This window comes from Microtus ochrogaster, chromosome 1 (assembly GCF_000317375.1).
Source record: "Microtus ochrogaster isolate Prairie Vole_2 chromosome 1, MicOch1.0, whole genome shotgun sequence".
NCBI classification, from domain to species: domain Eukaryota; kingdom Metazoa; phylum Chordata; class Mammalia; order Rodentia; family Cricetidae; genus Microtus; species Microtus ochrogaster.
In genome coordinates this window covers 90,146,677-90,160,132 of record NC_022009.1, presented here as the reverse complement: position 1 = coordinate 90,160,132, position 13,456 = coordinate 90,146,677, and the positions used below count along the sequence as shown (strand labels likewise).

The 13,456-nt window shown below is 48.1% G+C and overlaps 1 protein-coding gene across 3 annotated transcripts in view; it reads left to right on the top strand.

Moving 5' to 3' along the window:
- The window catches only part of Fndc3b (fibronectin type III domain containing 3B), a 291,701-nt gene that overhangs the window by 246,699 nt on the left and 31,546 nt on the right, over window positions 1–13,456 (top strand). For all 3 annotated transcript variants that reach the window (XM_005343904.2, XM_026782781.1, XM_013347920.2), the window contains exons 15-21: window positions 1,350–1,488; window positions 3,334–3,405; window positions 5,545–5,663; window positions 6,855–6,960; window positions 7,959–8,131; window positions 9,557–9,670; window positions 9,883–10,032. In XM_005343904.2, coding sequence (XP_005343961.1) covers window positions 1,350–1,488; window positions 3,334–3,405; window positions 5,545–5,663; window positions 6,855–6,960; window positions 7,959–8,131; window positions 9,557–9,670; window positions 9,883–10,032 — 873 coding nt within the window. The remainder of the gene's footprint in view (window positions 1–1,349; window positions 1,489–3,333; window positions 3,406–5,544; window positions 5,664–6,854; window positions 6,961–7,958; window positions 8,132–9,556; window positions 9,671–9,882; window positions 10,033–13,456) is intronic.

The following is a 13,456-nucleotide window of genomic DNA, read 5'->3' as shown; positions in this document are numbered from 1 at the left end:
GACTCCTGACACTGTGTCTCTACCCTCACTGGAGACTCCTGACTCTGTGTGCCCGCCCTCACTGGCCATGCCCTCCTTCCTGTGCTGTGATGGCATGCTCTGCCCTCTGACCATCCCTCCCGTTTTAGTCTTCTCTCCCATTTCCCACTCCTTCCTCAGCTTAGCCCAGAGGTTCTCCCTTTTAATAGAGCTCCTCATGTGGTGGTGACCTCCAACCATACAATTACTTTTATTGTTACTTAATAGCTGTAATCCTGCTACTATTATGAATCATAATGTAAATGCCTAATATGCAGGATATCTGATAGGCGACCCCTGTGCAAGTATCGTTTGACCCATAGGTGGAGAGCCACGGACCCATAAAGAGGCACTGCTAACGTTACCGCGGGGACCTGTGTTAGAGCCGCAACGTGAAGCTGCTTTGCGTTGCTCATGCAGTGTGTCCTCCTGTCCCACAGCTCCTCTGTCTGTCCTGTGCACGGCACTCGTGTGCATTCTTTTCCTTGTGTGCCCTGAGGGTTCCCCACCCTCACATCTCTAATTTTAGGGCACAGTAATTTAATTTGGCATGTCGTCACCCCAGTATTTGTCAGATTATCAAGCGGAGTGTTGAGACTGACTATTTGAGGAATATAATTGTTTTTGGTATGCTAAAAAATACCAGTGTTGGCTCCCAGATCGTAGCTGTACTGCTGCTCTTCTCCACCAGATGGCACTGCCTGACTCTTCCATAAGTAAAGTTTTTGTCTGACTTGCCCGTGTTTTCTTTTCACCCAACAGCACGACATAGGTGGAAACATTCTGATTTCATATATACTTCCACTGCAGCCTCCTCTTCCCCCTCCTTTATTGAAACGTGGCCTTACTCTATTTCAGAATTGCCTGGAACTGCCTACATAGCCTAAAATGGTTTCAACCTCCCACATGCTAGGATCATGGGCATGCACCACTACCCTAGGCTTACATTTCTTCCTGTAAGGATATACAAATATCCTTAGATAGTTTTAGTTTTAATTGTTAATAACCAAATATCAGAAAAATGAATGATGACAAATACATTGACAGTCTGAAGAAAGCAAGCACTGGCTGGGTGGGTGGCTAGGTGGCTGGGTGGCTGGGTGATGGGTGGGTAGGTGGATGGGTGGGTAGGTGGATGGGTGGGAAGGTGGATGGGTGGGAAGGTGGATGGGTGGCTGTGTGGCTGGGTGGGTATGTGGGTGGCTGGCTGGGTGGGTGGCTGCGTGGCTGGGCATCTGTCACCATGTCTGGCCTTGCTGTCTCAGAGTCACTGTCGACATTGCTGGAGCCTGTAACTTATGTGTCCTGCTCTTCTCTTGGCCGTGTTACAGCTGACTGCTTCTAACATGGAAGGGAGAAGCTGCCCAAGTGAAGTCCTGGTTTGTACGACCAGTCCTGACCGACCTGGACCTCCTACCAGGCCGCTCATTAAAGGGCCAGTCACATCGCATGGCTTCAGTGTCAAGTGGGGTACGTTTTCTGCCTCTGCTGCTGCTTTTCCTTTTTGACTCATCTTAATTTCCGTAGTGACAAACAAAAGCACACAGTATTATGTGTGGGAGCATCATGTTACACACGTATGAGAAGCATCCTGAGGACTGGAGGAGGCCATGGGATTTTAATGTATGGCCAGACTTTGGTGGACTACTTAAATGAACAATTTTAAGAGTGTCTCATTTATTTCATAATTTTCTTATATTACAGTTTTCCTCTCTTTATAAATGCATTGTTGATTTGAATCTGAGGATTCATAATTAGATAATTCATTCTTTAATGACTCACCTTAGAAATTTAATAGGAATACTATTTTCAAATTAATACTGAGATTGGATTTCAAATTTAGATATGTAACTTTTAACATGTAAAGTGCCGCAATGAAATAGGAAAAGTTTGTGTTGTTTGTTCTGTAGCCTCCAGGCTGAGCTTCAGGATCTTCTCCCTTAGGGCTGAGACACAGCCTGGGAGGACAGTGAAGTTCATCTCTGCTGTGTGGGTCACTTCAGGGACGTGCATATTCCTTACTGTGTGGTTGATACATTTGTGGTTACATGTGAAACGGCTTTGCACTAACGTCATGTAAGGATATGTACAAATAGCAGGTGAAAGGCAAACAGAAAAAGATAGAGTTCTGAAGGTCCTGTAGAGGGGTGCAGTTTAGAACACAGGCCATCACTGCACCCAAGGTCAAGTGTGCTGTCTTGAGTTATCAAAGAACTCTGAGGCCCTCTGCCCGGAGGACAAGTATGGTCAAGAGCAGGTGAGGGACTTGGGGCTGCTTGTGGGTCCTTCCTCCAGGGATCCTGTCCCTCTGCGCGCTCCCTCCTTCTCCTCAGCTCTATGCTGGGTTTGTCTCCATGGAAATCTCTGAGTAGTGCAACGATCTGGGAAAGTGAGCTTCCTCAGTCCGTGTGAGGAAAGCCCAGGCCTTGCAAAGTCTCCCCCATGACCAGGGATGTAGAGGTGGCCGGCTGCTGCCAGACATGAATTGAATTCTTCACAGTTTGGCAAAATTCTTCTGCCTTGCGTTTCCATACTCAAAAACCAAACGCTTGCAGGCAGGGTCTGTGTCCATTTACCCAGGGCTACGTAGAGGACTCTGGTGACTGACGGAGCCCTCCTCCCATGCTGCCAGATACATGTTGATGCAGGCCCCAGGGTGAGGATAGAAAGTTGATTTGGGAGAAAGTGTGGCAGAGTGAACTTATTCCATTCCAAATTTTATTTATGTTGTCAGTGCAGTTTTCTTTTCTCTCCCCTTCTCATTTTTCAGAAATATCTGCTTGCTCGTAAAATATATGAAGTAAAAATAATAAAACACAATAAACATCTAAACATTTCAACTTTACATAAAAGTCACCAAATCTCGGAGTCACCTCCAGATTCTCCAGAGTAAACTCGTAGTTCTGGAAGCCATTCCGCTTGCCTGGTTTTGCGCGTGTCTCACTAAATAAACGCTAAATCTTACACTCCGTTCTGCATTTCAGCGACCTTAAATAGAAGCCTGATAAAAGTCACAGCTTCTTGACACTGAGGAGCCAGTGTGGGAAGTGGGGCACTCACACCTGTAATCTCATGATAATCGGGTGGGGTGCCGAGGCAGGAGGATTGCCGAAACTTTGGGACCAGCCTGAAGTATGAGATGCTGTCTTAAGGAAAAAAAATTAAAGGGGCAGGGGTCATGATCATAAGGAATTGTGCCTTTTGGTGCAGTCCAGACGGAAGGGCACGTAGCAGTAGATTCTTTGGTTCTCTGTGATGATGTTTACCAGTTCCGTCCTGGCCTCTCCTCACTGATGCTGTTTGCCCACTCTCCAGATGCTCCAAAGGACAGTGGCGGCTCAGAAATCCTGAAGTACCTGCTGGAGATCACAGATGGAACTTCTGAAGGTGACACTTTGGGAACTTTAATACAGTGCATTCACACCCTTGAATTCTTGTCCTGATGTGATCAGACCCTTTCTATAGCAGCAGTAGGCAGCCTTTATCTATCTATCTATCTATCTATCTATCTATCTATCTATCTATCTATCTATCTATCTATCTATCTATCTACCTACCTACCTGTCTGTCAATCTACCATCTATCTATGATATATGATATATATACCCTCCCCTCCCTCTCACTAGAGTTTGATCTTGAGTTAGTTTTTTCTTCAAGTACTGCAGCAAACCCTCTACCTCAGAATGTATCCCTGAGTACATCCCAGTTTTCAGACGCCACAGTTCGCTGTGCTTGAAGTGCCCATCTTTGGCATGCTGGGTTGTTTTGTTTTCTATTCTCTGTGTCAATTTTATAAGCCACAGGGGAAATAAGCTCTTCCTCACCTAAGCTGCCACACTTCTAGAAATTGTGGGCGGAGGGTCAGAAATGGTCCCCCTGGCACCCTGCCATGTCCAGTGGCAGCCACGTCATAGTGTGGCCAGTGATGGGTGTCAGACTTTGATAGTAATTGGTCTCCACTGTGACCTTGGAGTTAGAACTCCCATCAGCAGCCTCACTACAAGGATTAAAATGCAGCCATGGGGCTTGCCGCCTCGTCTAGTGACCTGAGTTCAGTCCCTGGAACTGTGTTCTAACTCCACAAGGTTGTCCTGTGAGCACCCCCATGCGCGCTGACATACATGAACATGAGCGTGCACCCCCACCACACACAGAAGTCATAATTTAAGAGGGACAGTGCCAGAGGAAAATCTTTAGAGCCCTGAAAATGCTCTTGCCTTTCTTTCTAATAAAACTCATTGGACTTCAATAGACAAAGATATAGTTGTCAAAACTCTAAAACCTAGCCTCACTTTCCCAGTAAGGCTGCTGTGATCAGTATTTGTTTAAAGTGTGTGTGCCTGTGACCAAAGAGAGGACCCAGGTCCCTGGGAACAAGGGACTCTGCTTTCGGTCTGTGCACCACACCCATCTGGAGCTGCTTCGTTGCTGTCTTTTCTAAAGCCTGTCAAGTACTAAGCTGAAAATAGGAGAATTCCAGAAGATGGGCACAGCTGTTCTTAACACGAAATCTGTTTCTGCACGAAAGAGCACACTTAGTGTTTACATTAAGACTGGGAGAGAAGTCGGTGTCTCCCAGGTGCTTATGGAGAAAGTGTAAGTCGGCTTCCCATCATCCAGCTCCCTCGGGTGCTGAGTCAGTGCAAGAGTGGGCGTTATTTTACCTTAGCACCGGCAGCTGGCCGTGCATGGGAGTAATTAATAGAACTTTCCATGTCTCCTTGTCCCAGCTGTTCCTCAGTGTAGGCTGTCCGCCCGTAACTCAAGCACCGCTGTCTAAATTCTGAGTTCCCACGGAGCTTTGTCCTAACACTGACATAATAAGACCCAGGACCACAAGGTAGGGAGGGATAAAGTCTACCGTAATAGCCAGCTGAAGGAATTTGTGGACATGACTGTATAAAACACCGTAGAACAGGGCGAGCGTATTTCCCCTGAAATAGCTAGTGGATCCCAGGGCTGTGTAGACCGCCCAGCTGGAAACCACACGAGAGCAGACATCCCTGCAGCCTGATGTTGAAGCAGGCAGTGGCGGGATTGCTTCTAGGTGCTTTCCCCAAGGGGCACCAGCCTGGGGACACCCCCCAGCCACCCCATCTGCTCCCTTCAGTCTCAGCACCACTGAGACAACCTGAGTCACTCCAAGTGCTCCACCTCTGACTCCTCAGCGTTGGGCTCATCTTCCTGCCTGGGCTCCTTGAGCACAGCAGCCTTCTCGGAAGCCCTGGTCTGTAAAGGTGCAGTTGTCCCGACTGAAGCACCTTTGGGCAGCACCTGCATAGCTGGTCCTGTGGCCGCCTCACCATGGCATTCACAGCTGCTCAACACTGTCTTAGTACCCGCCTCCTGTGCTAACGCCCATGGCATATGGCTTCCCACATCCCAACCTCATGATCAGCAACATCTCTGTGGCCATAAAAAATGGTCGTGTGTATATTGGTGCCAGGTGGTGCTGGGCTTCTGTGGAAGCCGCTTGGTGTTCTGCCGCAGATGCTGTTTCTAACTTACACGCGTCTCCTTTCACAGCTGGTCAGTGGGAAGTGGCCTACAGCGGCTCTGCTATGGAGTATGTCTTTACCCACTTGAAGCCAGGCACTTTGTACAGACTGCGGGTCTGCTGCATCAGCACCGGTGGGCACAGTCAGGTTGGTCAATCAGTGTGTGACGGGCCGGACGGACGTGGCAGTTCCTTTACTGCAGAGCCGTGCAGGTCCTTTACTGCCACCTGCTGGGAGGCTGTTGTAAAAGCAATATTGTTGGTTAATTTCCCATGTCTCGTCTCTGTCTGTATGAATGCAGACCAACCAGGTGGCCTGTCAGGAGACTCGGTTTCTGCCACACACAGTGCTCAGAGGTTCCATACAACCCAGCGAATGCTTGTGTGGGTGTGGTGTTGAGACTCATGAAAATAGGCACTGTGTTCAAAGTGTTTTCACCGTAGATGATTTGAAACCATGTGATGAGAAAGAGAGATGACCTAGTCACCCGGTAGCAGATTGATTATTGAATATAAGGCTTGCCCTGTCTAACATGTTCCTGAATTTTACACACACTCACACGCACACATGCACGCATGCGTAGCATAGCAGTTCCAAAAGCCCAGTCAGAACACCCTTCCCCCGTGCGGGATTGCCCGGAAAGTCTCTGTTGGAGTGTATCCAGACCCTAGCTGTAGAGCATCGGGGCATCCGCCACGTGAGGGCTCTGCAGAGCAGCATATGTGTTACTTGATGGCACAGAGTCCACTTCCCATCCGTCACTGCTCTGGAAGGAACTGGAGCTGCCTGGCTGTGCCCTGTTTCTTTGATTCTTGTAAGATGGTGAGCTTTTTTAACACCAGCCTGTCACAGCCAGATCCTACCAAAGGGAGGCCTAGTTATTTTAGCATTTGCAGAACTACCGTGAAAGTCAGGATTGGTGGACAAGTGTTCCCGTTGACCCTCATCTGCCATTTCTGTGACTGGCTGTCCATTTAAGGAGCCATTCTTCATTTATCCAGTTGCTGTGTGTGTTCTCCCGCATCCTCATGAAGGGTCCTTCTAGTGTTGACGTAAAGGAAAATAAGTGTGCTTAGGGCGGACGCTTCTCCATCCTAGTCATGTGACGTCAGAGGGAGCTGCTCTTGTTATAACCGGCACTGTATGCCTTGAGAGCCCACCACACATGTAGACAGGCGTAGACCCTCCTAAAGAGTTTGATACATGACAGGCACACACATCTAGTGTGTAATTTCTTTTTGGTCCCATTTACAGTTGTGGGATAGACTTAGCCTGGTAGGTAAGGTATGAGCAGTTCACAGTAACTAAGCAATGGTCTCTCCGGTGTTTCTCCCACAGTGTTCTGAAAGTCTCCCCGTTCGCACACTAAGCCTTGCGCCAGGTCAGTGCCGACCGCCGAGGGTTTTGGGTAGACCAAAGCACAAAGAAGTCCACTTAGAGTGGGGTGAGTGTATAAACCTGCGTGTGGGCATCGACCAGGACAGTGGGAAGTAAAGACACGGTGCTTTGTCACTCGGCTCCAGGGTTTCCTTCTTAAGCTGTGCCCCTGCTAGCATAGCTGTGCTCTCCGTAACCTGCACGGCGGGTTCCCCTCACCCCACACCTTTTCGCTCATGCTCCCATTCCTGGGGTGCTGCACACACTGTTGCTACTCCACCTTTCAGAGGTCACATTTCTAGAGGAAATCCCAGAATAGCCTGCCTTGTGCAGGGATTGTTCAGCCTGTGAAGGAAACGTGTAAAATGTAGAGATTAAACCAGAAATGGCTCAAAGGTTCCTCGGTGGTCCTGGTTCTCCACAGCGTTCACTCCAGTGTGCCAGCAGCGCTTATGCACACTGCCAGTGTAATGTGTAGAGCGCTGGCAGACAGTGTGGGGTCCCTTAGACTTGGCATGACGTCTGACATTAGATTTTTCCTTCTCTCCCTTTTTCCCTCTCCTTTATTGAAGTGTGATGCTTTTCCTAGTGCTCATTATTCCTGGATTCTTTTTACTATGACCAAACCTGTTTAAACGCACCTGCTTTGGATGGCTGGGATTGTTCAGGAGCTTTTCATTTCTTTGTTTGGGAGGCTCCTCTTGGAACAGAAACTCAAGGACGCACCACCTCCATATTTTGGAAAATATTGATAAAAAATCAAATGTAACTCAGTCATCTGAAATCCAAAGAGTTCAGGCTGAGGAAATGGTCCAGTGGCTGAGACAGCACTTGCTGCTATAGCAGGGGACCCAGACTCAGTTCCCGGCACCCACATAGTCTCACCGCCACACACAGCTCCAGTTTCAGAGGCTTCACTGCCCTCTCCTGGCCTCTGCACCATCCACACACAGTGCATGCGCATACGTGCAGGCCCCCCCCCAACCGTAAAAATAAAACAAACTTAAAAAAAATAGAAATCCAGAAACAGTGCTCAAAGATGAAACACCATTTTTACATCCTCAGACGTCCCTGCATCTGAGAGTGGCTGCGAGGTCTCCGAGTACAGCGTGGAGATGACAGAGCCTGAGGATGTCGCTTCCGAGGTGTACCATGGGCCCGAGCTGGAGTGCACAGTCGGCAATCTGCTTCCTGGGACTGTGTATCGCTTCCGAGTGCGGGCTCTGAATGACGGAGGGGTGAGTGTGCGGTTACCCCCATAACCAGAGTACACGTACCTCCTCAGCCCCCTCAAGTTCCTCAGGGGTGTGTGCCCCCTGCCGACGGCCGCTACACTGTATATAGTAAGATCCTATTTGAGAAGCAATGTTGTCACAACTTCCTACAGGCCTGGCACTACAAAGGTTCTGCTTCCCTCAGTGAAAGTTCTCTAAGGGAATTAGGCAAAGTCAGGAGAGCATTTGCAGATGCTGAGTTCAAGCCCAAACCCTCCATTTTAGAAAGCTAGGCGTGGGGGAGCATGCCTGTGCTCTCAACACTGAGAAGGTAGAACGGGAGGATACCTGGGGCTTGCTGCAGCCAGCCTAGCCTACTTAGTGAGGTCCAGTCCTGCCTTAGAAAACAAGGTAGAAGCAGAGGTTGCCTCCCATCCTCCACACGTACACACAGGTACTGTACACACATGAATGTATACGCACCCCAGAAAGCATTATAACATATTGTCTGTGCCTTCAGTAGCTTAGTTCTCTAGACAAAGGGGGTGGGGCCTGAGGGGGCAGCTTAATGGTTTTTATTTGATTCCTCTGAAAACTCCACAAGTCTCTGCCTCCTCCTCCTGTCTCATGCATCTGGTGTTGGGGGTCAGAAGCTGAGAGAATGTGTGTCTATACAGATCCACAGAGGAACTGTCCTTTTGTCTCTGTGAAGTGATAGACTGATGGGCTTGGAAATGGGGAGTAGGTGGCCCACAAAGGGTATCAGGGAAGGGCAGAAATGCGAAGAATGAGCTGATGCCCATGGCTCCCAAAGCCTCGGGGTTGTGTACCGCTGAGCTCTGTGAGAATTGTCGCATTTCATTAATTGGCAGAATTTATTTAAAAAGAGAAGAAAGGCTAATTGACAATATGTGCAGGTCATTGACAATATAAAGAAAAGTCATGTCACATGAGACCCAGGGCCATTCTGAAAATACTTTACAGCAGTGTTGCTTTTCATTATTATTATGTATATAGTTTTCTGTCTGTGTGTATGCCTTCAGGCCAGAAGAGGGCACCAGACCTCATTACAGATAGTTGTGAGCCACCATGTGGTTGCAGGGAATTGAACTCAGGACCTTTAGAAGAGGAGGCAGTGCTCTTAACCACTGAGCCATCTCTCCAGCCCAGTGTTGCTTTTCAAAACAGAGAATACAAGTAACTAGCGGGCATGGTGGGAATGCTTGTAAATCTCCCATTCCAGAGGCTGAGGCAGGAGCTTCGTGGGTTCAAGACTAACTGAGGCTACATGGCAAACTCTTGTCTCAAAAGGGAGAGGGGATGCCAGCAGCCAGAACAAATAACATTGGGTGATATTTTTATTGAATTGTACTGTGGATGCTGTTGGCCTTTTCTTCAATTATAAGATTTCCATGCTCACGTACAGAGACATGTATTCTTCTCTTTCAGTACGGCCCCTACTCCGACGTGTCAGAGATCACCACCGCCACGGGGCCCCCTGGGCAGTGCAGAGCTCCCTGCATCTCCTTCACGCCGGATGGAAGCGTCTTGGTGGGGTGGGAGGTGAGTCACGCACGCGCTGTCCATCAGTTTTTGTTGCTTCTGCCTTCAGCCACACACAAAGTTGACAATTGGGTGTATCACTTCCAGTTGTGGAAGTGGTCAGAACTGAGAGGAAACTGAGTGCCACCCTTCCCTTTGCGTGTGTTGGATGACCCTGGGCATGCTGTCCCGCTTCCTCTCAGTGAGATGACTAACAAACGTGTGCCCTGCAGAGCCCGGAGAGCCCTGGTGCTGACATCTCTGAGTACAGGCTGGAATGGGGTGAAGATGAAGAATCCTTAGAACTCATTTACCATGGTCCAGACACCTGCTTTGAGATCCAGAATCTGTTGCCTGCTGCCCAGTATTGCTGCAGACTACAGGTAGGTGACTATCTGGACACCACTCCCAAAGGCCGGTGTTCCCTGAAAGCTGTAGGGGAGGATCACAAGGAGAAAGAATCCTCTGTGGACTGGGAGAGGGCTCCCTTGGAGCAGTGCTTACCACTCAGATATGGAGACATGAGTTCAGATCCCTGCAGCGTATAACACGTAGGTGCTATAATACTTTCTGGAACCCCAGCACTGGGGTGGATAGGCTAGATACGGGTGGGTTTCAGAGAGCTTGTGGTGCAACCAGTGGCCAAACTGGTGAGCTCCACCTTCAGTGAAAAACTTTGTCTCAGGGGAAGGCACCTGATGTTGGCCTGTCCCCTATACACATACACACACATGCACACACACACACCACATACTGCACACACTGACACACACAGAGAGTGGGCACATCTACACATATACACAGATTCATAAACACACACACACCAGGTGATTTTATCTTTTCTAGGAGGTTATAACATGTAAAAGCCAAACCAGATTCTTCTCTGCTCTTCTCCCCAGTAGTGGTATCTTCCATACTGTTTTCCAGCACACTGGACAGGTGACCTAGAGCCAGCAGGAAGCTCTCCCAGTTCTTCATGAAAGATGTATTTGAATCCCACTTTTGTGGGAAAGCAGCTCAGAACTGACACCCAGACAGGAAATTCATATATACACCAGCTGTTGAACTGAGCTAGAAACACAGAAAAAGATATTTCAGCCATTTGAGCGGGTCTCCTGCCTCATTTTCTTTCCTGTTGCCGATGTAAGGGAAGGGTGTGTTCTGGCTTACAGTTTAAAGGTGCAGTGAGCGCAGCGTAGTAGGGAATCGAGGCAGCAGGACCTCGAAGCAGCTGGTCATAATCGTATCCAATCAGAAAGCAGAGAGCGGTAAACATTTGGTGAGGCTCAGCTTCCTCTGCATGCACACAGTCTAGGATAGCACCATGCAGGCCTCCCCACCTCGCTGGTCCCCCCCAGACATGCCCGAGGCCGTTTCCCTGGAGGGGTGGAGTATTTCCCATTGGCCATCATAAGCTTCAGTCTGGGAGCACAGAGTAATGCAGGCATCACGGTCCATAGCCTGCCCCTAAGAATGTGACTTGTCATAGGTGCCTTTACTTTATTCACTGGGGTTTCCCCTCCACAGACTCTCAGCACCCTAAGACTGTGGAGTCCTTGGTCTCCACTTCTTTCCATATTCAATAGCCCCCTTTTGAGCACTGTTTTCTTTGGGGTGGAAGGATGAGCAAGAGAGCTACAGCCCTTGAGGCAGCCTGTCTCTGAGTACATGTAGATTTCATAGAGAAGCAAAGATGGCAAGCTGACGGTCACCCTGTCTGTGTTTGGCCTTGCAGCAAATGGCGTGGTAGATGTGCATTTTGTATTCCTAGCCTTGTTATGGAAGATAATCCCTTTGTAAGTTAATTTTCCTGATTACCAGGGCTTTCCTCTTGACTTTGGAAGCCTGCTTCACCTTAAACATTTCTTATTAAACACCTTTGTTGGGCAGTGCCCTTCCTTTCTGTGTGAATGGACCAGCCGTCACGTCATTGGCGCTTTGTCCCTGAATCCACACGTCATCCGGTCTTCGTGCCAGTGAGGCCGAGGCACTGGGAAAGGGGACACTGAGTACCACACTGGGACAGGACTGGATTCCAACCAGAGCTGTCTGCTATCTCATTAGCCCTCCCTGCCCTGTGCTTCTTTAGCTTAGCTGTCTCATGAATACATCCCCCCTTTCTCCAGTGGGGTACATATTCCCACTCAGACTGTTTTTAACAGGGAAGAGAACAGAGCAGAGTGATCAGAAAGTGCCTGCATGACAGCCCGTGTGTCTGCCTTAGCAGCCAGGGGTAAAAACAGGCTTTTAAATGTCTGTGCTTGTCATGAAACGAACTAGAACCTTTGACAGGAGAGTCAGCTGAAGAAATATCACCAGGAGCAAGTCTCTTCCATCCTTACTGACTTCTTGGTATCTGTGGATTACATAGAAATTACAAATTCCAGCCACTTGACCTTGCTGTGTGGTCAAGTCAGCCCTGAATATTTGACATTCTAGAAGAATCTGTTTTTCCCATAACTCTCCTGTTTTCTAAAAAGTGATTTAAGACATTTTTTGTTTTTCTCAGGAATTTTTGTCTTGTTCCTTGGGATATTTTGATTAAGTGTCTTGGTTAGTGGTAAAAACCCCAGCCACCCCCGACCATGCACACACTAACCAGTAAATAATTCACACACTAACCAGTAAATATTCACAAGAGCCGTTTGTACACGAAACCATAGTATTGCTTGCTCAGTAACGGATGCTTTTAAGTTTCCTTTGAAAAGTTTGAATCAGAAGTGTGTAAATCAAGAAAGAGTTTTCTACACAGCCCACCAGAGGGAAGTAGGGCAGCGGTAAGAACCCCTGGTAGAGAAAGACCACTGTTGGAAAGGTGTGGGATTTGAGTTAGGTCTGTGCGGTTTACAGCACTGTACCAAGGATAGTTTCTGGGATGTTCTTTCTTTTTTTTTATTCTTTGGACTTACTTATTTTTATTTTATATGCATGGTTGTTTGCCTGAATGCTGTGTACCACATGCATGCAGTGCCCATGTAGGCCTGAAGAGGGGCGATAGCTAGAGCTGGCTGTGAACTGTCATTTGGGTCCTGCCACTTGACAGGGGTCCTCTGGGAGTGTAGCAGTGCCTTAGCTGCTGAGCCTCTTCCAGGCTCCAGCTGCTGGTTTTGATTGTTATCTCTGAGGTGTAACTGTGGGCATTAGGGGAAGCGTGGGAAGAGCCGAGCAGAAGCTAGTGTTCCTGCGGCTCTCCGTGAGTGCAGAGCTAGCTCAGAGAGTTTGGGAAAAGTTGGGGAACTGCTCCTCTGTTTGAGGCTTTTCCTAGTGCTTGCCCTTGTGGCTTTAACACCAGGTCACTGGTACAGCCCATGTGACCACTGGGGGAACACTCGGGCTTCCCCTCCCTCTGCAGAGAGGATCCCTGTTGTCATTGTGTCTCAATTTTTCAAGTCCTGTGATAAGTTTATATCTAAATAAACTCTGTGGCACGCACGGGGCTTCAAGTTCAGTCCTCAGTACTACAAAAGAACAGAAATTAAATTAAATCTCAAGATTCAGATTCTTGAAATAATTTGTTAAACTACAGTTCTCGGGAAAAGGGGCCAAGGGGTTGGGATGAAGCCATACTGTCTTAAATTTCCCATGCAACTTCTGTGGGAGTTCAGGAAAGCAAATATCCTTAACCTGTCTTTTCTTTAGGGAATTCTGTTGTTTAATTAACAAGGAAAGAACTGTATGCTTTGTTTCAGGCCTTGGAAATTCAAATTTGCCTCTCTAGTGCTTGTGCTGACATACTCTCACGCGTAATCAAGAACTGGCTTTTATCACTTCCTTTTCTTTTGAAAAAAGTATCTTATTGTTTGATAT